Raw genomic sequence first — 21,856 nt, forward strand, 5'->3', positions numbered from 1 at the left:
TCACATCCAGTCATGATTGGGAGTCCCATAGGGCGGCGCACAATTGGCCCAGCGTCGTCCGGGTTTGGCCAGGGTAGGCCATCACTGTAAATAACAATTTGTTCTTAACTGACTTGCCGAGTTAAATTAAGGTTAAATAAAAAATCTAGTAAAAAAATCCAGTTGTTCTTCTTCCCAGGGTGCGTCCTAAATGGCACACTATCCCCTATGGGCCTTTGTCAAAAGTAGTGCATCACATAGGGAATAGGGTGTGACTTGTGATGCAGAGAGGGAGAGCTACACCTTGGGTCAGGAATGTTAATGACGTTAACATCAAACCGTCCCCTTCCACAGTTCCCTTAAACTACAGACGCCCATTTTTGATTTACGACAGACAGGGTTTAGCTGTTTAACTGCTTTACTGTGCAACATTCTAACAGCTAAATGCACTAAGGATTTGCAGCATCAGGGAATGTGGTGTGAAATATCCTTGTCTGAACTACCCGATGTCTCTGGAACGTTCCTCGTCAGCATCTAAACCAAAAGCCAGCACCACAGTAGACAGGTGTACTGAACCTGTCTCTATAGACCTCATCACAGCTCCCAGCAACGACACACACACATCTGTACCAGCCAATGCCTCAGTCGATGTCTCTTTACACCTCCACATCTACCAACAACTCTCTCTCTCTGTTTACCCACGTCTTGTCTTCACAGTCCAGGGCTTGTAACCAACTTGACTTGTGGGCCCAGAATCCAACACGGCTATTATTTTCTTACGCATGTGCCAACCCTCAAATGACTCCTCTTAGCCAAGAGGTCTGTCGACTCAGTGTGAGAGGAGGGAGAGAGGGGGGATGGCGGGAGAGGGGGGGAGAGAATTTTCCTTAGTAAACATCTTGGTTATTGATGCTTGTCAAACAGAGCAGACAGCAGGGTCGAACCCACAGACACCTGTGGCCCAAAAATGGCACCCTATTCCCTACATAATGTAGTAGTGCACTACTGTATGTAGGGAGTAGGGTGCCATTTGGGACACAGCCATTGACACCTGCAGGAGGCTGAGAAATGACAGACAGGTGGTTGCTGACTACTACTGCTGAAACCTTAAAGGGTTACACATGTGTGTGCGTGCGTGCACACACACACACACACACACACACACACAAAGGGTTTCTTTATGGCTAGTTGGTATTCGGATGACTCTTGCATGTTTTGCTTCTCTTGCCTCCTCAATTTCCAGGACTGTTAGTGAGGGTTGAACAGACACACTGTGTTAGTTCTGTCTTTCATAGCCTCTGCATTGCAAGGTCTAGGTCCTCAGAGGGAGAATTTGGGGTGCATCTCAAGCAATGGTGGCTGGTGACACTTTAAATGGAGAGGATGGGCTCATAGTAAAGGCTGGAACAGAATGAAATGGAATGTTATCAAACACATCAAGCTTCACTCCAGCCATTATTATGAGTCGTCCCCTTCACCAACCTCCTCTTCGTCATCTAAACTGATGTGCAGAGAACAGAATGGGTAAAAATAAGTTCTTTAACTAACTATCTTGTGTTTCCTCTCCTCTCTGCAGCACCCCCAGTTATAACTACGCCCCAAACATGGATAAGCACTGGATCATGCAGTACACCGGCCCCATGAGGCCCATCCACATGGAATTCACTAACTTCCTACACAGGAAGAGACTACAGACGCTCATGTCAGTGGACGACTCTGTTCAGAAGGTAAGACAATCTGTTTCTAGCTACACTTTCTAGTTTTAATTTGTGTAGGGAGGGAGATACTGTGCAAAGCTGTCATCAAGGCAAAGGGTGGCTACTTTGAATTCATCTCAAATATAACATATATTTTGATTTCTTTAACACTTTTTTGGCTACTACATGATTCCATATGTGTCATTTCATAGTTTTGATGTCTTCACTATTATTCTACAATGAAGGAAATAGTAAAAAATCAAGAAAAAAACTGGCATGATTAGGTGTGTCCAAACTTTTGACTGGTACTGTATGTGCAGTAGTAATAAGCTCATGAGGTGTGAGTTTCTCTATTTGTCTCTTTGTGTCTGTTCCTTGCTCACACACACACGACTGTGTTTTCCCCAGGTATATGAGATGTTGGTAGAGAGTGGAGAGCTGGACAACACCTATGTAATCTATACTGCTGACCATGGCTATCACATCGGTCAGTTCGGACTGGTAAAGGGGAAGTCAATGCCTTATGACTTTGACATCCGAGTACCCTTCTTCCTCAGAGGGCCCAACGTCGAGCCTGGAGCAGTGTAAGTAAGCCTCGTCCAAGCCAGAACGGGCTATAGCGTAGCGTGAGGCTGCTTGATGTACAAGTACACCCTCTGAACAGGACGCTAGTCTGTTCCAGAGCTTTAATCCCAATCTTTCTCCTTAAAGAACAAATCCACTCAAAAAACTATCTTACCATAACCAACAACAATACCAAATTACACTGACAATGGAAATCAATGCCACTCTGTTTGGCACTCAGCATTAAAGGATAACTCCACTCAAAAATGTGGTATTTTTTCCATTAGTCCACTGTTGATACAGTCCCAAAATGTTTTGCACATCAGCAGTAACGTTTTCAAGATATTGGACTTTCAAGAGCAAAGTGTCACAACATTTGGTATTTTTGTTGATTATGGTGTTGGTGTGGTTGTTTATGGTGTTGGTGTGGTTGTTTGTGGTGTTGGTGTTTATGGTGGTGGTGTGGTTGTTTATGGTGTTGGTGTTAATGGTGTCTATGTTGTTGTTTATGGTGTTGGTGTGGTTGTTTATGGTGTTGGTGTGGTTGTTTATGGTGTTGGTGTGGTTGTTTGGGGTGTTGGTGTTTATGGTGGTGTTGTTTATAGTGTCTATGTTGTTGTTGATTATGGTGTTGGTGTGGTTGTTTATGGTGTTGGTGTGATTGTTTATGGTGTTGGTGTGGTTGTTTATGGTGTTGGTGTGGCTGTTTATGGTGTGGGCGTGGTTGTCTGTGGTTTTGGATTGGTTGTTTATGGTGTTGGTGTGGTTGTTTATGGTGTTGGTGTGGTTGTTTATCGTGTTGGTGTGGCTGTTTATGGTGTTGGTGTGGTTGTTTGTGGTGTTGTGGTTGTTTGTGGTGTTGGTGTGGTTGTTTATGGTGTTGGTGTGGTTGTTTGTGGTGTTGGTGGTGTTGGTGTTTATGGTGTTGGTTTGGTTGTTTATGGTGTTGGTGTGGTTGTTTATGGTGGTGGTGTTTATGGTGTCTATGTTGTTGTTTATGGTGTTGGTGTGGTTGTTTATGATGTTGGTGTGGTTGTTTATGGTGTTGGTGTGGTTGTTTATGGTGTTGGTGTGGTTGTTTATGGTGTTGGTGTGGTTGTTTGTGGTGTTGGTGTTTATGGTGGTGGTGTGGTTGTTTATGGTGTTGGTGTGGTTGTTTATGGTGGTGGTGTTTATGGTGTCTATGTTGTTGTTTATGGTGTTGGTGTGGTTGTTTATGGTGTTGGTGTGGTTGTTTATGGTGTCTATGTTGTTGTTTATGGTGTTGGTGTGGTTGTTTGGGGTGTTGGTGTTTATGGTGGTGTTGTTTATAGTGTCTATGTTGTTGTTGATTATGGTGTTGGTGTGGTTGTTTATGGTGTTGGTGTGGTTGTTTATCGTGTTGGTGTGGTTGTTGGTGGTGTTGGTGTTTATGGTGATGGTGTGGTTGTTTATGGTGTTGGTGTTGTTGTTTATGGTGGTGGTGTTTATGGTGTCTATGTTGTTGTTTATGGTGTTGGTGTGGTTGTTTATGGTGTTGGTGTGGTTGTTTATGATGTTGGCGTGGTTGTTTATGGTGTTGGTGTGGTTGTTTATGGTGTTGGTGTTCATGGTGGGGTTGTTTATGGTGTCTATGTTGTTGTTTATGGTGGTGTTATTTATGGTGTTTGTTTCTCCACAGGAACACTCAAATGGTGTTGAACATTGACCTGGCTCCCACCATCCTACACATCGCTGGGCTGGACACTCCTCCGGACATGGATGGGAAGTCCATCCTCCAACTACTGGAGCATGAGAAAACTGGCAACAGGTACACATGGACACATATTTGTATTCTATTTTCTTATTCATATCTTTATCAACAGGTACACATGGACTGCCATTTGAATTTCACCGTGATGTCCCCTAAGGACAAAGTTTGTATTTTTATACAAGAGAAACTTATAATATGTATTTTTACGTGAGTGAAATCTGCCCCCCCAAAAAGCTAATTGAACAATCTTTGCACATTCATGGAATCTTAAAGGGACAGTCTGGGATTGGTACATCCACTTTGTGGTTTGAATGCCAGATTCCCCTTAAAGTTTTTAGCACTATGGCAAGGAAAAAGAAAGTATACAGAACATACAGAACAAATTTCAGTTCGTTATCGCTTCTCCACAAAACCTCAGCAATACTAGAATCATCTTGTGTAATAACTTACTCTGGCTGGCTGTACACTGAAGACCAACATAGCTCATGGTGTGTGTTCCAAATGGCACTCTATTCCCTATATAGTGCGCTACAGGGTTACCCTGTAGTGCTGTAGTGCACTAAATAAAAGTAGTGCACTAAATAAGAAATAGGTTGCCATTTGTAGTGCACTAAATAAGAAATAGGTTGCCATTTGGGACGCACATTTGGTAAGTCCACAGGCAGGCCCATGTGAATTACACGGACTAAAGTGGATTTTGTTTTTCCAGATTCAAACCCAATCGGAAACCCAAAGTCTGGAGGGACACATTCCTAGTGGAGAGAGGGTAAACTGATGTCCTTTCTTCCTATCCCCTCCACACACACACACACACACACACACACACACACACACACACACACACACACACACACACACACACACACACACACACACACACACACACACACACACACACACACACACACACACACACACACACACACACACACACACACACACACGAATGCACATACACACAGAGACATGCATGCACGCAAAAGGCACACACAACACCACAGATCCAAGTCAGCAGTTAGTACAGAAATGTGTGACACCAATTGTACATTTCGTTGAATCCCCAACGTGTCAGGCAGCGGACGAGCATTCACACAGCCTTCGTCCCAAATAGCACCCTATTCCCCATATAGTGCACTTCCTTTGACCAGGGCCCATAAGGTTACCCATAGGTGTGTGAATGCTCGTCCTCACAGCGAACCAGACATTCTTTCCACTTATTTACTACACATACTGTACATACACACGTGCGCACGCGCGCACACTTTCTGCCCGACAGACACTTCCAGACCCACAGTGGGCTGGGAAGACCGTGGTGGTGAAGGTTGGGAATATCATTTTTAGCATTGTTTGATCTATGTTAGGATCTATAAACGCCTGCCTGGTGCATCGAGACAGTTCTCACAGGCAGGTGTTGGCACACGGGGCTTTAAAGGGACATCTTTGTCTGTCAGCCTGCTCATTTGGGCCTGCATTTCCAATGTGGGAGACAGAGGCTGTGACCCAAATAGTACCTTATTCCTTATATAATGCACTACCTTCGACTAGAGCTCCATAGGGACAGCAATAGAAAACGTGATCACAGCCAAGCCCAGGCCGAGGCCCCTGTGCTGTGTGTCAGTAAGACTCAGAGACTCAGAAGCCCTGGTCAAAATGTGTTCACTACATAGGGAATACCATTTGGGACATATACATTGCCTTTGTCCTCCTTGTGTGGGGCCTGTGTTGCAAGTGTTCAAGGCTGGGAAGAGAGACCGTGTCTGTGTCTCAAATTGCACCCTATTTCCTATATAGTGCACTATATAGGGAATAGAGTGCCATTTTGGAGGTAGACGGTAACCTGGAGTTGTCACTGTCTGTCTGTGTGTCCTTGCTCTGGCTGATGGGAGGGGAGCCAGCCGGATACAAGCATGGCAGAGCAGCGGAGTTATACATGCACAACATTGACGTGGGCTGTGCGTGTTAGACATCGTCTAATGTTACCTGAGGAAGGACAGGAAGTCTCATACGACACACACGCACAGGACGTGTTGCTGCCACTGTGTGTAAAGAAGCATTCGTGAGTGAGCATGCCAGTCGTGAGAGAACCGAGGCCTACAGCACACAGTCAAGATATGATCTGGTGTGTTTCTATAGGCTTTGTCTGTGTTTGTGAACACTCTGAGCTGCGGTAATGCCAGGTGCACACTGAAGGAAACCTCCCAGCTCTGAGACATGTAGCAGGAGAGAAACCTTTGTGCCGTTTGGGATGCAACCCCTCACGCGTAAGATTATCTAAAGCCATCCCCTCCAGCTCATTCAGTGCTCTGTTTAGTTCCCTGCCATAAAGTGCTTGAAATGATAGTGTTATTGAGCAATACCTACTTCCTATACCCTCATATTTCTATGTACAGAAACCTGTTGATAGTGAGGTATTTACAACTGTCCTCGGCTGTAATTTTAGCTTTAACTACGGTCTGAGCTAGCAGGCGGCGGACCACAGCTACATCTACACTAACGCTACTTTGTGTCCTCCGAGTGCCAGGAAAGCCAGCCCGGGCATCTGGCCCAGCCCAGCTTCACACCACCACTCACCCTGCCCATCTCTACCCAGCCCTGCCTATCTCTACCCAGCCCTGCCCATCTCTACCCAGCCCTGCCCATCTCTGCCCAGCCTTGGCCAGCTCTGGCCAGCCCTACACAGCCCTGGCCAGCTCTACCCTGCGCAAAGCACATTGACCTCTTCCTGGCTTTGGCACACTGGCACCACTCTAGCCCTTACACCCACACGGCCCTGCCAACCAACAGTCAACTATACTGCCAACCCGCACTGCCAACCCTACTGCCAACTCTACTACCAACCCGCACTGCCAACCCTGACTGCATTCTCCGGACGCACAGGCATAACAACTATGACAACAGAACACTGTGACCCTAAAGTACAACCTGTCCCCTTGCCTTTGAGAGTGTCTGTGACTGCTGTCCTGCATTGTCTTGTCCTGTCTGACAGGTTAAAGGAAACAGAGAAGTTACGGAAGCCAATGTAGCTCTCTATGAGATGTTCGACGAGCAGGTGTCTACGTACGTTTAGCCATGTAGTGTACACTACAATAGCAAAGTGATGGATGGCTCAGTCGTTTTGAAACAGGAACAGGCTAACACTGACAGGGCTATCAGTATGTTGAGGTTGAACACCGACCCCAGTAGAAGCATGATGGATGGCTCAGTAGATTCTCTCCATTGTTGAGTAACAGAGCGAGGGGGTGTCTCTCAAATGGCACCCTTTTTCCCATCTGGTGCATTACTTTTGACCAGGGCCCATTGGGTTATGGTCAAAAGTAGTTCACTATATAGGGAATAGGGTGCCATTTGGGATGCATCCGATGAAAAACCCCAGTGTTCAGGCGTCATACACATGGTGGATTAAACAGCCTAAAGCCCTACAGGTCAGAGGTCACCAGTCTTTCATTTCAGGCACAGCAGTGTTCTGTCGTTAATTACCCCATCACACAAACAGCAGCTGGAAGGCAGGAGGCCTACAGCAACACCAGTCAATGTCTGCAACCCAAATTGGGCCCTATTCCCTATATTGTGCGCAACTTTTAACCAGGGCCCTATGGTCGAAAGAAGTGAACTATATGGGGAATAGTGTGCCATTTGGGATACAGACCATTAGAGTGGAGCCCTGGCATGGGAAGCTACTTCTCCGTAGATTTTCAGACACACAGCTTGTTTAAAAAATAAATAAAAAACTGACTACAACTCCTAACCCTCCCCGGTCCCTCCTGTCTGCAGTAAACTCCTGAGGAAGGACGAAGATGTAAGAGGCAGTTCAACCACCCAGCACACCAATAGCCTGCCCCTACTCTAACCCTCACCTCTACCACTGTCCTAACCAATACCTGTCCCCTAACCTGACTTGACCCTCTCCTGTGTTCCTCTACAGGAAACTCCTGAGGCAGAAGGAGGACGGTGGAGGCAGTCCAACCACCCCTCACACCAACAGCCTGCCCAAGTACAAGAAGGTCAAAGAGGTGTGTCAACAGGCAGAGTTCCAGACGCCCTGCCAACAGCCTGGGCAGGTATGTGTATTCACACACACGCACATGCACACAAAAACAATCAAACCCACACACACACTACTAGCATTGAATATTTTCCCCGTATTTTACAAATGTTCCATCCCGAGAATAAATCACTTTTCTCCCGAGTAACCCTGTATTTCCCGCCAAAACTGGAAGTGTCATTCAAAAGCATTATAAAGCATACAAATAGGCCTATGTCTGGATTTGATTAGAGCTTTGATTGAAAATTCAAGCCGGATGCTACCTGAGCCTGATGAGCCATACCTTATGGACATTTTATGAGCCCTACATTGAAGACAGTTAATGAGCCCAGGCCCAAGCCCAAATGACTGTGCCATTACCCAATACGTATATGATAAAGGATACTGCAGATTACGAAGGACAGAAAAACATAAAAGCCCATAGATGTAGCTAGCTAGCTATAGAGTATGCTCTCTTGGGTAAATAAATTAAACTAGCTCCACTAGGCTAATCTTTTTGAGTGTGAACTGTATTACTATATTGAATAATATGGACTTGAATTACACGCATAGTTCAAACCATGATGAAGCAGGGAGAGAGCATGCGATTCTGCTGCAGCACGAGGCCTACAATGTTACAAGAACAGGCTAACAAATTTAGATTTTAATTTTGAAATATAACACTATAATTAGTAGGCTGGCGCATATTTAGGCCTACCTTTCATAATATTTCCCCTAATGTTATTAGCCTATATATATAGATGTCCTAGCCTACCTCTTTCAGGTAATACATTATATACCTATACAGTATGAGTCAAAAGTTTGGACACACCTACTCATTCAAGGGATTTTCTATATTTGTGCTATTTTCTACATTGTAGAATAATAGTGAAGACATCAACACTATGAAATACCACATATGGAATTATGTAGTAACCAAAAAAGTGTTAAACAAACCCAAATATATTTTAGATTATTCAAAGTACCCATCCTTTGCCTTGATGACAGCTTTTCACACTCTTGGCATTCTCTCTACCAGCTTCACAAGGAATGCTGAGCACTTGTTGGCTGCTTTTCCTTCAGTCTGCGGTCCAACTCATCCCAAACCATCTCAATTGGGTTGAGGTCGGGTGAATGTGGAAGCCAGGTCATCTGATGCAGCACTCCATCACTCTCCTTCTTGGTCAAATAGCCCTTACACAGCCTGGAGGTGTGTTTTGTGTCATTGTTCGGTTTAAATTAAATGATAGTCCCACTAAGCGCAAACCAGATGGGATGGTGTATCACTGCAGAATGTTGTGGTAGCCATGCTGGTTAAGTGTGCCTTGAATTCTAAATAAATCATAGATAGTGTCACCAGCAAAGCTCCCTTACACCATCACACCTCCTCCTCCATGCTTCACGGTGGGAACCACACATGTGGAGATCATCCATTCACCTACTCTGCGTCTCACAAAGACACGGCGGTTAGAACCAAAAATCTCAAATTTGGACTCATCAGACTTAAGAACAGATTTCCACCGGTGTTTCTTGGCCCAAGCAAGTCTCTTCTTCTTATTGGTGTCCTTTAGTAGTGGTTTCTTTGCAGCAATTAGACCATGAAGGCCTGATTCACGCAGTCTCCTCTGAACAGTTGATGTTGAGATGTGTCTGTTACTTGAACTCTGTGAGTTAGATTTGGGCTGGAATTTCTGAGGCTGGTAACTCTAATGAAATTATCCTCCTCAGTAAAGGTAACTCTGGGTCTTCCTTTCCTGTGGCGGTCCTCATGCGAGCCAGAGTCACCATAGCGCTTGATGGTTTTTGCGACTGCACTTGAAGAAACTTTCAAAGTTCTTGACATTTTCTGTATTTACTTAATGTCTTAAAGTAATGATGGACTGTCGTTTCCCCTGGCTTATTTGAGCTATTCCTGGTCATTTACCAAATAGGGCTATCTTCTGCATACCCCCTTACCTAGTCACAACACAACTGATTGGCTCAAACGCATTAACAAGGAAAGAAATTCCACAAATTTACTTTTAACAAGGCACACCTGTTAATTGAAATGCATTCCAGGTGACTTCCTCATGAAGCTGGTTGAGAGAATGACAAGAGTGTGCAAAGCTGTCATCAAGGCAACGGGTGGCTACTTTGAGGAATGTCAAATATAAAAGAGAGAGAGAGAGAGAGAGAGAGAGAGAGAGAGAGAGAGAGAGAGAGAGAGAGAGAGAGAGAGAGAGAGAGAGAGAGAGAGAGAGAGAGAGAGAGAGAGAGAGAGAGAGAGAGAGAGAGAGATTGCTCGCGCGTGCACTGATTTACGGTATTAAAGCAACGGCTGTTTTAAAAGTCCCTAGTTGCAGTTTTTAAAAAAGTAGGATATTTACACACCAAAAAAATAACGTGACCCCCGAAAGCCAGATGGAGATGGGCATTTGGTCTTTATATTACTATAGCATAGTGTTGCAGCAAATGTAGGGCTACCCGTCACAAGGAAAAGTGTCACCATGATGAGATGATAGGTCAACATGCATTGTGAACTGAGTTTCATACTGAGATGGGCTGTTCGTCCCCACCCTGAGCGTTGATGATTCGTCATGCAGATGCCGTAGCGAAGTTCGATTTAGACATCGCATATCATTTAAGTTCCATTTCATGCCGTGCTGTTCATGTAAATAATTTATTATAATTCACCGGTTTCTCGCAGTTATTTATCCCGGGAAAAGGGAGTGGTTTGGTCCGTAAATCTCTGCAACCGGGTTCCCGCCATTCAACCGTAACACACACACACACACCATAGAGTGTGTAACGAGGTTCCCTGAAACACACACCCACCTGAATGTGGACAGAGTTTCCCCTGTTGCTGTCTTTAATGAAGAATTACGTCTTACATGTGCACACTTACAAGCTTGCCTGGTTCACATTAGAAAGCCCTGCTGGCTGCTACCTGAACATTGGACCAATTTGTATTGTTCAGGTCTGCCAACTCTGTGGCTGTACACCAGTGGTTTGTAGCTGGTCTAACCACTAAAGAGTGTGTGTGTGTGTGTGTGTGTGTGGCTGGTCTACGAGGCCCTGCCAGCCTTTTAATGGGTTTGGGATGAAAGGGTCCCAGAGAAAAATTAGTCCCTCGTTCAAACGGTACAAAAATGTCCAATTACTGGACGTTTGCAGTAAATGGCTATTTGACTTATGGCTGGCTGGCTGGCTGGCTGGCTGGCTGGCTGGCTGGCTGGCTGGCTGGCTGGCTGGCTGGCTGGCTGGCTGGCTGGCTGGCTGGCTGGCTGCAGAGTCTATGGTTGCTGTGTGCTTTGGCTAGGACAGACTACAACGCAGAAGAGGAATTATACTGTATGGAAAAGATTGTTACTGAAACAAAGAAGTTGAGGAAATCCAATGTGTTAGGTTATGTGGGGGAACCCGCTTTAGTCTTTAAATAGCATGCAAGATTGCGGGGGGTGATGGTTAAGTGTGTGTGTGTGTGTGTGCAGTGTATGCAGCCAGTGAATGTGTAATTACAACACATACATGTGGAGGTTTAGTCCTAGCTAGCTATAGCCCTTGTCTGGTATTATTTAACCGAGTCTCCTAGTTAGTAGCTTCCCTCTGTCTCTGTGGGGTGTTCCTTTAGAAAGAACAATATGGAGGGAAAGTCTATTAAAGTCTTAAAACAGCTGGTTAGAACACACCCACGGGTCTGTGGTCAATAGACACCTGTCCACCAAGGGTCAAATCCATGATTTAAAGGGGAGGGCTAAAGCTCAAAGCACTTCAAAGCCTTTGCGGTCAATGTATTTAAAGGGGAGTAGACAACAGCAACTGTTACCTAAAGGACATGGGGACCTTGTAAGTGTTTCAGAGTGAAAGGGCAGTATGACACCCTATAGGACTGTGTGACTGTGGGAAGAATATGAGTGGTTTAGTAAGGTGGCTGTCCCAAACTGAACCCTATTCCTTATATAGTGCACTACTTTTTACCAGAGCCCTACCGATCCAGGTAAAAAATAGTGCACTAAATGTGCCATTTGGGACGCGGACGTTTGTATTTATAGATGTCATAAACTCAAGGTTCCATTCTGTCTTATTCTATTCTATAAGAATAAGACTCCCTTCCTGCTGGCTCTCTGCTCTGATCTCTCACCCAGTTCATTTGCAGCAGGCTATCTCTCTCAATCTGTAAATGAATGAATCATGTGTGTCAGTCTGCAAGCGCTGTAGCAGTTTGGGTCTGCCACTTCTAGAGCAAGTCTCAGCTTGTAGGGTCCCCCCCCACTCTCTCACTCACTCACTCACTCACTCACTCACTCACTCACTCACTCACTCACTCACTCACTCACTCACTCACTCACTCACTCACTCACTCACTCACTCACTCACTCACTCACTCACTCACTGTTTTTCACAGTCTGTCAGAGTGGAATGTGGCTGAAAAGTCCTAAAAGCACTGCACAGACAGCAAGCCTCTCTCTCTCTCTCTCTCTCTCTCTCTCTACCCCTCCTCTTCCTCCCCGCCCCCTCCTCTCCCCTCCTTACGACTCTCTTCCTCCCTCCCTTGCCCTCTTGATATAACATGGCTGTCAGGGCCATCTGTCAGTCAGCTGTCTGTCAGTGAGTGTCTGAGTGAGTGGTCCACAGAGGAAACCCGATCCTTCCCATAGTCCTTTGTTTGGCACTCTCGTTCCCACACTCACCAGGCAGCGAGCAACCGTCTGCACTGCCATGGTCCGCAGATATGTCCCCCCCCTCCAACCTACATCCTAAACGGCACCCTATTCACTATATAGTCCACTACTTTTGACCAGAGTCAAAAGGTAGTAGGCCCCGGTCACTCTAGTGCACTATATAGGGACTAGGGTGTCATTTGGGATGCAGCCCCGAACACTTTAAGCCAAATTATCACATAGCCGAATGAGCTTTCACTTTCTTTGACCCCTCCCTTTCAACTTGACTGATTCATGGAGTTAGGGGTAGGAGACATTGTGGATGTGCACCACTAACTAGATTATGCTGGTGATGCAGCCGGGGTTTTGGAACATAGACAGACAGGGAGACAGGTAAAGAAAGAGACAGGGAGATGGAAAAAGAGACAGCGAGATGGAGAGAGAGACAGGTAAAGAAAGATACAGAGAGACGGAGAGAAAGACAAGAAAAAAAAGACAGAAACAGGTAAAGAAAGAGACAGAGACGAAGAGAGACAGGTAAAGAAAGAGACAGAGATGAAGAGAGACAGGTAAAGAAAGAGACAGAGACGAAGAGAGACAGGTAAAGAAAGAGACAGAGACGAAGAGAGACAGGTAAAGAAAGAGACAGAGACGAAGAGAGACAGGTAAAGAAAGAGACAGAGACGAAGAGAGACAGGTAAAGAAAGAGACAGAGATGGAGAGAGTGACAGGTAAAGAGAAAGACCGAGACAGGTAAAGAAAGAGACAGAGACGGCGAGAGAGACAGGTAAAAGAAAGAGACAGATTGACAGGTAAAGAAAGAGACAGAGAGTGAGACAGCGACAGAAAGCGGTATAGACAGAGGGAGCAAGCGAGAGACCGAGAGATGGAGAGAGAGAGAGACAGCGGGAGAGAGACCAAGAGATGGTGAGAGACCGCGAGAGCGAGACAGAGAGAAAGACAGAGGGAAAGGGTTTTTCACTTGGTTTACAGACAGCAGACTGATCCAATTCATTTGCTGTGGTGGTTCTGGTTTATCTTTCTCTTCAGTTTTGGGATTCTGTTTCTTTCCCACCACGTCTGTCTGTGATCTGGTTGAGATGTCTGTCTGTTAGAAGCACTGTGCTGTCTGGAAGTCTGTAAATGTAATGCAGAGGAAAGGAAAAGGCCTTGGGCTCAATTAGGAATCAATGTCTCGCTCCCGTTGTCCCACTTTCCCTATGAGACTCTAAGGGAACAGTTTGTTTTCAGTCCAACTTTTTTCCCCCATTGAATACAGTAGTCCAACATACGTGTTGTTCTGGCACGGACTCTGAGAAAGCGTATCTGTTGACAAAGTCATGTCGAGAAAGAGCGCGATTTCATTAAGAAATACACTATAGCAGCGGTTCTCGCAATGTTAACAAAGCACAAAGAGTCAATCTGTTTCCCAAATGGCACCCTATTTCCTATATCGTGCACTACTTTTGTAGGGTGCCATTTTAGACACATTCAATGTCTTCAAAGACCTTAACATTGGAGTGGAGTAAAAACCATAACTCAAATCCACTAATACCACTAATATAACCATCAGTCTCCTTGTCTCTCATCTACAGAAGTGGCACTGTGTGGAGGAGATCACAGGGAAGTGGCGTATCCAGAAGTGTAAGGGAGGTGGTCTGAAGGAAGGCCCCAGGAAGAGGGCCCGGAGCCTGAGGTCCCGCAGCAGCTACGACAGCCGGCAGAGGGACCCCTGCGACTGTGGCCCTGACAGCAGCCTCGACAAACCCTCCAGGTCCGACCGTCCGGGGCGCTCACACCGCCAGTTCCCACCTTCCTCTGGAGGACGAGGTGAGTAGAGTGGAGGGATGGGGGTGGAGGCTGGGGATGGAGATGGGGCTGAGGGTGGTCCAGGCCAGGAGTAGTGTCCTGAGCCAGCTAGCTCAATCGTAGCTGGGTAGATGTTGTTACAGGGGCATAGAGAATGGAGATGGACAGTTATGGTAACATATATCCATCTGTGGACTTACCACTCTGTATTTAAAGCTGTGTATGGAGGGCTATGGGAATGACGACCATGTCCATGTCTGCCAGAGCCTAAGCTTTGATTTACTGTTCAGGATTACTCCGGCTCTAAAGAGACACATGCAGGGAAGAGACAGAGGCAAGAAAAAAGCCCCTGACATTAGACTACTGGTCTGGTGGATGTAGCCCCTGACAGTAGATCACTGGTCTAGTGGAGATAGCTCCTGACAGTAGATCACTGGTCTGGTGGAGATAGCCCCTGACAGTAGATCACTGGTCTGGTGGAGGTAGCCCCTGACAGTAGATCACTGGTCTGGTGGAGATAGCTCCTGACATTAGATCACTGGTCTGGTGGAGATAGCCCCTGACATTAGATCACTGGTCTGGTGGAGATAGCGCCTGACATTAGATCACTGGTCTGGTGGAGATAGCCCCTGACAGTAGATCACTGGTCTGGTGGAGGTAGCCCCTGACAGTAGATCACTGGTCTGGTGGAGATAGCTCCTGACATTAGATCACTGGTCTGGTGGAGATAGCCCCTGACAGTAGATCACTGGTCTGGTGGAGATAGCTCCTGACAGTAGATCACTGGTCTGGTGGAGGTAGCCCCTGAGAGTAGATCACTGGTCTGGTGGAGATAGCCCCTGACATTAGATCACTGGTCTGGTGGAGATAGCTCCTGACATTAGATAACTGGTCTGGTGGAGATAGCCTCTGACATTAGATCACTGGTCTGGTGGAGATAGCCCCTGACAGTAGATCACTGGTCTGGTGGAGATAGCTCCTGACAGTAGATCACTGGTCTGGTGGAGATAGCCCCTGACAGTAGATCACTGGTCTGGTGGAGATAGCTCCTGACAGTAGATCACTGGTCTGATGGAGATAGCCTCTGACAGTAGATCACTGGTCTGGTGGAGATAGCTCCTGACAGTAGATCACTGGTCTGGTGGAGATAGCCCCTGACAGTAGATCACTGGTCTGGTCATTTGGAATGTTGTGCCACCACCTAGTGGAACAAAGAGCCACTGCAACATTTTGCTCATGGAATTATCACATTCAATTCAGTTCAATATCTTTATTGACAGGAAAGGGCAATTTGTTTCCAGATTAAGTGACAGGACAAGATCTAATGACATACATACACAATTACACATACTGAATACCAACATACATGGGTAAAGAAATGAAAAAGTCTGTTAATCAACTCTCTGTGATATTTGGTTATCAATTAGGCTACAGGCCTCGTTTCGTCCACACAAGATCCACCAGATCTCTGTCCGTGGAGTTTGAAGGGCAGATCTATGACATTGACCTTGCGGCAGACGACCAGTCGGCGGTCCAGAGACGTGTCATCAGAAAGCGCCACTATGAGCAGGAGGACCAGGAGTTGGCTCTGGAGTCAGAAGACGGGTCAGAGGAGATGCTGGCGGACGATACCAACACCGTGGGGTACCCCAACTCGGTCAAAGTCACACACAAGTATGTACCCCAACATATACCCCAGCTCTACCAAAGGCACACTTGGAAGACATACATGTAGTTCCTACCAAGATCATTTTGGAAGCCCTGTCTGTTTGACTTGCTTTGGGGGGGTTGGCCTGGGTTGTAGTTTTTGGCCTGGATTGTAGTTTTTTACTTGGGTTGTAGTTTTTGGCCTGGGTTGCAGTTAAGTTGCCTGGCTACCCATCCACATGGCTCCGGCCAAACGCCACGCCCACTAACGTTTCTTCTCCAGCATGAGTCTGGATTTCCTTCCTCCCCGACTTGTTGAGAATGTGAACACATTCTGACCGTTCTAATTGGTCACAGAAACCGATGGGTTGGGCAAGAGCCGGCCTACACGAAACATGAATCAGCACAAACAACTTGTAGGACAGCAGGTTTAGACCGATGTACGGTGCAATCGCTAGAGCAACTAAATTAAATTCATAATGAGTCGTCAGGCAAGCAGTTAAGCCCTTTGTGACTAATATATTTGTAAAATGTGGTTGGTTGGTTAGTTGATTCCTCTCTGTCCTCTCTCTCCTTCTCCGCCCCTCTCACAGGTGCTACATCCTGATGAATGACACCGTCCACTGTGAGAGAGAGATCTACTCTTCATCCAGAGCCTGGAAGGACCATAAGAGCTACGTGGACCAGGAGGTTAGTTGGTGTCTGCATCTCCTCTCCTCCTCCATATCTCTCCCTCTCCTCCTCCCCATCTCTCCTTCTCCTCCTCCATATCTCTCCCTCTCCTCCTCCCCATCTCTCCCTCTCCTCTACTTCTCCCCATCTCTCCCTCTCCTCCTCCACATCTCTCCCTCTCCTCCCCCATTTCTCCCTCTCCTCTCCTCCTCCCCCATCTCTCCCTCTCCTCTCCTCCTCCCCATCTCCCACCTTGCCTACCCTGCAAGTTGAAGTAGATGTTGCCTTCCATTACAGATAGAAGCCCTGCAGGACAAGATCAAGAACCTGCGAGAGGTCAGGGGTCACCTGAAGAGGAGACGACCTGACGGGTGTGACTGTGGCAAGAACAGGTCAGTAATGTACCTCATTGAGGGTCCCCAAATATGTGTACTATTCTTAAATATAGAAAAAACGAAAATCTGCACACTGGTATAATGCTCCCAAAGTGACAATAATGACTATGACAGAGGGGACTCTAAGAGTAAACCCTACTATAGTGCATTGTCATATCTGCTGTTGTCTGTGTGGCCATCTCTGTCCTTTGTTGTGACCCTGACAATTGTTACGTAGTCTGCGTTTACACAGGTAGCCCAATTCTGGTCATTTTACACTTGTTGGTCTTTTGATCAATCAGATCAGATTGGGCTGCCTGTGTAAATGCAGCCCATGAGTCATCAGTCCTTTATTATTCATCTTGACTCTCCTGAGTTGAAGCTTTCGTGGAAATGAAACAAAACAACCGGCATATTTAGTTGCTCTTCCCTCTCTACTAAAACCAGCTACTATAGCAAAGGAGAGAGAAACAGAGAGAAGGCAGAGAGGTTGAAGAACAAGAATGATCAGCTCCATCCCTTTAAGTGAGTTCGTCCTCTCCTTTAATTCAGTCTGTCCGTGTTTGCCACACATCGTCCGTCGCCCGTCCCTGTTCGTCTCAACCATATTAACACTTGTATCTCAAATGGCACCCTATTCTCTATATAGTGCACTACTACCCTATAGGCCCTTGTCAAATATAGTGCAATACTACCCTATAGAGGGAATAGGGTGCCATTTGGGATGCACCTGAGCCTGCAGTCTAGAAGTGCTCAACTGACCAATAGAATTTCATAGATGTACTGCATCTTTAATACTCCATGAGTTTGATACGTTTCATTGCCAGTGTGGCCCCATTTGTCTTGTGCGTTATCCTGTCTTGTGGTACATCTGCATGGTACTTGCATGGAGTGTGCATGCTCTCCAGTCAAACCCAGGCCTGCCTTTCAGTGCAGAGATCTGGAAGTGATCGTCCCAAGCAGCAGCATGGAAACAAAACAGTGTCTCAGTGGAAGGAGGGAAACAGCCCGTCCCTCTAACACAGCCATCGCCTTGCACCAGGTGGTTGAGTCTCTCACTTTCCATCATTCGTGCACTATATAGGGAACGGGGTGCCATTTGGGATGCGCAAGGAGGCACAGGGAACGGATTAGAATGCCAATGCGAAGCAGCTGTGTTATGTAGTGACCTGTGTGCTTAGGAAAATGGGGCTAGGGAGAAGGGCAGAGGCTAGAATGGCCCAGAGAAAATTGATAATGTGGTACGAGAGGAGCTAGAACCTGTCATGTTCTTGGCTCCACCAGACAGGAGTTTGGGAGTTCCCGCCGATGGTTCCATCCATCGCCGTGGTAACTGACTGGCGTCATGGAGAGGGCACTGCGAGGGCAGAGAGGGTGATGATATCACTCTCTTGGGTCGTTACTGTAATCTGACTGGTGGGTGTGTCTGTCCGTCATGCAGGGAGGTTGCCCAGGAAGTGGATGGGAAGACCCAGCTGTTGAACGAGATCAGGAGGAAGAAGAAGGAGAGGAAAGAGAGGAAGAGGCAGAAGAAGGGGGATGACTGTAGTCTACCTGGTCTGACATGTTTCACTCACAGCAACGACCACTGGCAGACTGCCCCCTTTTGGAACCGTACGTTACTATGTTACTACACCTAAAAGTAACTGCACTACATAGTTACTACACCTAAATGTAACTGTACTAAGTAGTTACCTCACCTACACGTGTACTGCACTAAATAGTTACTACACGTGTACTGTACTAGGTAGTTACTACACCTAAATGTAACTACTAAGTAGTTACTACACCTACACGTACATTGTACTAAGTAGTTACTACACCTACACAGGTATTGCACTGTTGTTACTACACCTACGTGTACTGTACTAAGTAGTTACTACACCTACATGTATACTGTACTAAGTAGTTACTACACCTACATGTGTACTATACTAAGTAGTTACTACACCTACACGTGCACTGTACTAAGTAGTTACTACACCTACACGTGCACTGTACTAAGTAGTTACTACACCTAAATGTAACTGTTCTAAGTAGTTACTACAACTACACGTGTACTGTACTAAGTAGTTACTGAACCTACACGTGCACTGTATTAAGTAGTTACTACACCTAAATGTAACTGTACTAAGTAATTACTACATCTACACGTGTACTGTACTAAGTAGTTACTACACCTACAATGTGTACTGTACTACGTAGTTACTACACATACACATGTACTGTACTTAGTAGTTACCTCACCTACACGTGTACTGTACTAAGTAGTTACTACACCTACACGTGTATTGCACTATGTAGTTACTGCACCTAAATGTAACTCTATTAAGTAGTTACTACACCTACAGAGTGTAGTGTACTAAGTAGTTACTACACCTACACGTGCACTGTACTAAGTAGTTACTACACCTACATGTGCACTGTACTAAGTAGTTACTACACCTGCACGTGTACTGTACTAAGTAGTTACTACACATGTACTGCAAAAAGTAGTTACTACACCTATATGTGTACTGTATTAAGTAATTACTACACCTACACGTGTACTGTACTAAGTAGTTACTACACCTACATGTGCACTGTACTAAGTAGTTACTACACCTACACGTGTACTGTACTAAGTACTTACTACATCTACATGAGTACTGTACTAAGTAGTTACTACACCTAAATGTAACTGTATTAAGTAATTACTACACCTAAATGTAACTGCACTGAGTAGTTACTACAACTACACGTGTACTGTACTAAGTAGTTACTACACCTACATGTGTACTGTATTAAGTAATTACTACACCTACACATGTACTGTACTAAGTAGTTACTACACCTACATGTGCACTGTACTAAGTAGTTACTAAACCTACACGTGTACTGTACTAACTAGTTACTACACCTACACGTGTACTGTACTAAGTAGTTACTACACCTACATGTGTACTGTACTACGTAGTTACTACACATACATATGTACTGTACTAAGTAGTTACTACACCTACACGTGCACTGTATTAAGTAGTTACTACACCTAAATGTAACTGTACAAAGTAATTACTACACCTACACGTGTACTGTACTAAGTAGTTACTACACCTACAACGTGTACTGTACTAAGTAGTTACTACACCTACACGTGTACTGTACTAAGTAGTTACTACACGTGTACTGCACAAAGTAGTTACTACACCTACATGTGTACTGTATTAAGTAATTACTACACCTACACGTGTACTGTACTAAGTAGTTACTACACCTACATGTGCACTGTACTAAGTAGTTACTACACCTACACGTGTACTGTACTAAGTAGTTACTACACGTGTACTGCACAAAGTAGTTACTACACCTACATGTGTACTGTATTAAGTAATTACTACACCTACACGTGTACTGTACTAAGTAGTTACTACACCTACATGTGTACTGTGCTAAGTAGTTACTACACCTACACGTGTACTGTACTAAGTAGTTACTACACCTAAATGTAACTGTATTAAGTAGTTACTACACCTAAATGTAACTGCACTAAGTAGTTACTACACCTACATGTGTACTGTACTAAGTGGTTACTACACCTAAATGGAACTGCACTAAGTAGTTACTACACCTACATGTGTACTGTACTAAGTGGTTACTACACCTAAATGGAACTGCACTAAGTAGTTACTACACCTACACGTGTACTGTACTCACATGCATTCTCATTTTAGTAATTCAGCACTGTAGCCTACACAGTAATTAAGCCACATTCATACATACAGATTTACCCACCACTCCCACAGCTCAGTAAATACCATTGGTTGAATAAAGGGTCTGTATCATCAGAACTGATGACCAAGTGTATCAGTCTATTGAAACAGGCTATTATTTTGGTTTCTCCCAGTTGGAGGGTTCTCTCTCTCTGTGTGTGTCTGTGTGGGTTTTAATGGTTAACCCTGTCCTTCCTCTCCTTCAGTTGGAGGGTTCTCTCTCTCTGTGTGTGTCTGTGTGGGTTTTAATGGTTAACCCTGTCCTTCCTCTCCTTCAGTTGGAGGGTTCTGTGCGTGCACCAGTTCCAACAACAATACCTACTGGTGTGTGAGAACCATCAACGAGACACACAACACCCTGTTCTGTGAGTTTGCTACGGGCTTCCTCGAGTACTTTGACCTCAACAACGACCCCTACCAGGTGAGTGGACCATAGACATGGAATCAATTCTATTTTCTATTTTACTCCATTTTCTGTTCTATTCTGTTTCTACGGAGTGGACTACTCACAGGCACCTTTCATTAGTAGGTTGTTTTATCAATAACGATGTATTAACCTGTGTGTCTGTGTGTCTGTGTGTCTGTGTGTCTGCGTCTGTATCCGTCTGTGTGTGTAGCTGACCAACGCGGTGTACTCGGTGGACAGAGAGGTGTTGAACGCCCTCCATGCTCAGCTGATGGAGATGAGGAGTTGCCAGGGACACAAGCAGTGTAACCCCCGACCCAAAGGCCTGGACACAACAGGTAAACACACAGATACTACACTACTAGTAGTAGCTACACTGCTACTACTACTACTACTACTACTACTATTACTGCTCTCTCTACCTCAGAGTATGGTGAAGTTGCCCCTAGACGCTGATTGTGGGTCAGTTTGTCATTTTCCCCGCTAATGGTTAAGGTGAGGATTGGGGGAGTCGAAGCTGATCCTAGATCTGTACCTAGGGAAAATGTCACCCTTGAGTGGGT

General features: G+C 45.5%; 1 protein-coding gene across 2 annotated transcripts in view; it reads left to right on the top strand.

Moving 5' to 3' along the window:
* Nucleotides 1-21,856, top strand: part of sulf1 (sulfatase 1) — a 67,241-nt gene that overhangs the window by 37,250 nt on the left and 8,135 nt on the right. For both annotated transcript variants that reach the window (XM_038997739.1, XM_038997740.1), the window contains 12 exons: nucleotides 1,556-1,706; nucleotides 2,085-2,260; nucleotides 3,901-4,029; nucleotides 4,682-4,738; nucleotides 7,895-8,030; nucleotides 14,229-14,463; nucleotides 15,870-16,116; nucleotides 16,683-16,779; nucleotides 17,059-17,153; nucleotides 18,577-18,749; nucleotides 21,166-21,308; nucleotides 21,505-21,631. In XM_038997739.1, the coding sequence (XP_038853667.1) occupies nucleotides 1,556-1,706; nucleotides 2,085-2,260; nucleotides 3,901-4,029; nucleotides 4,682-4,738; nucleotides 7,895-8,030; nucleotides 14,229-14,463; nucleotides 15,870-16,116; nucleotides 16,683-16,779; nucleotides 17,059-17,153; nucleotides 18,577-18,749; nucleotides 21,166-21,308; nucleotides 21,505-21,631 (1,766 nt within the window). The remainder of the gene's footprint in view (nucleotides 1-1,555; nucleotides 1,707-2,084; nucleotides 2,261-3,900; nucleotides 4,030-4,681; nucleotides 4,739-7,894; nucleotides 8,031-14,228; nucleotides 14,464-15,869; nucleotides 16,117-16,682; nucleotides 16,780-17,058; nucleotides 17,154-18,576; nucleotides 18,750-21,165; nucleotides 21,309-21,504; nucleotides 21,632-21,856) is intronic.

This window comes from Salvelinus namaycush, chromosome 7 (genome assembly GCF_016432855.1).
Source record: "Salvelinus namaycush isolate Seneca chromosome 7, SaNama_1.0, whole genome shotgun sequence".
Classification (NCBI taxonomy): Eukaryota; Metazoa; Chordata; class Actinopteri; order Salmoniformes; family Salmonidae; genus Salvelinus; species Salvelinus namaycush.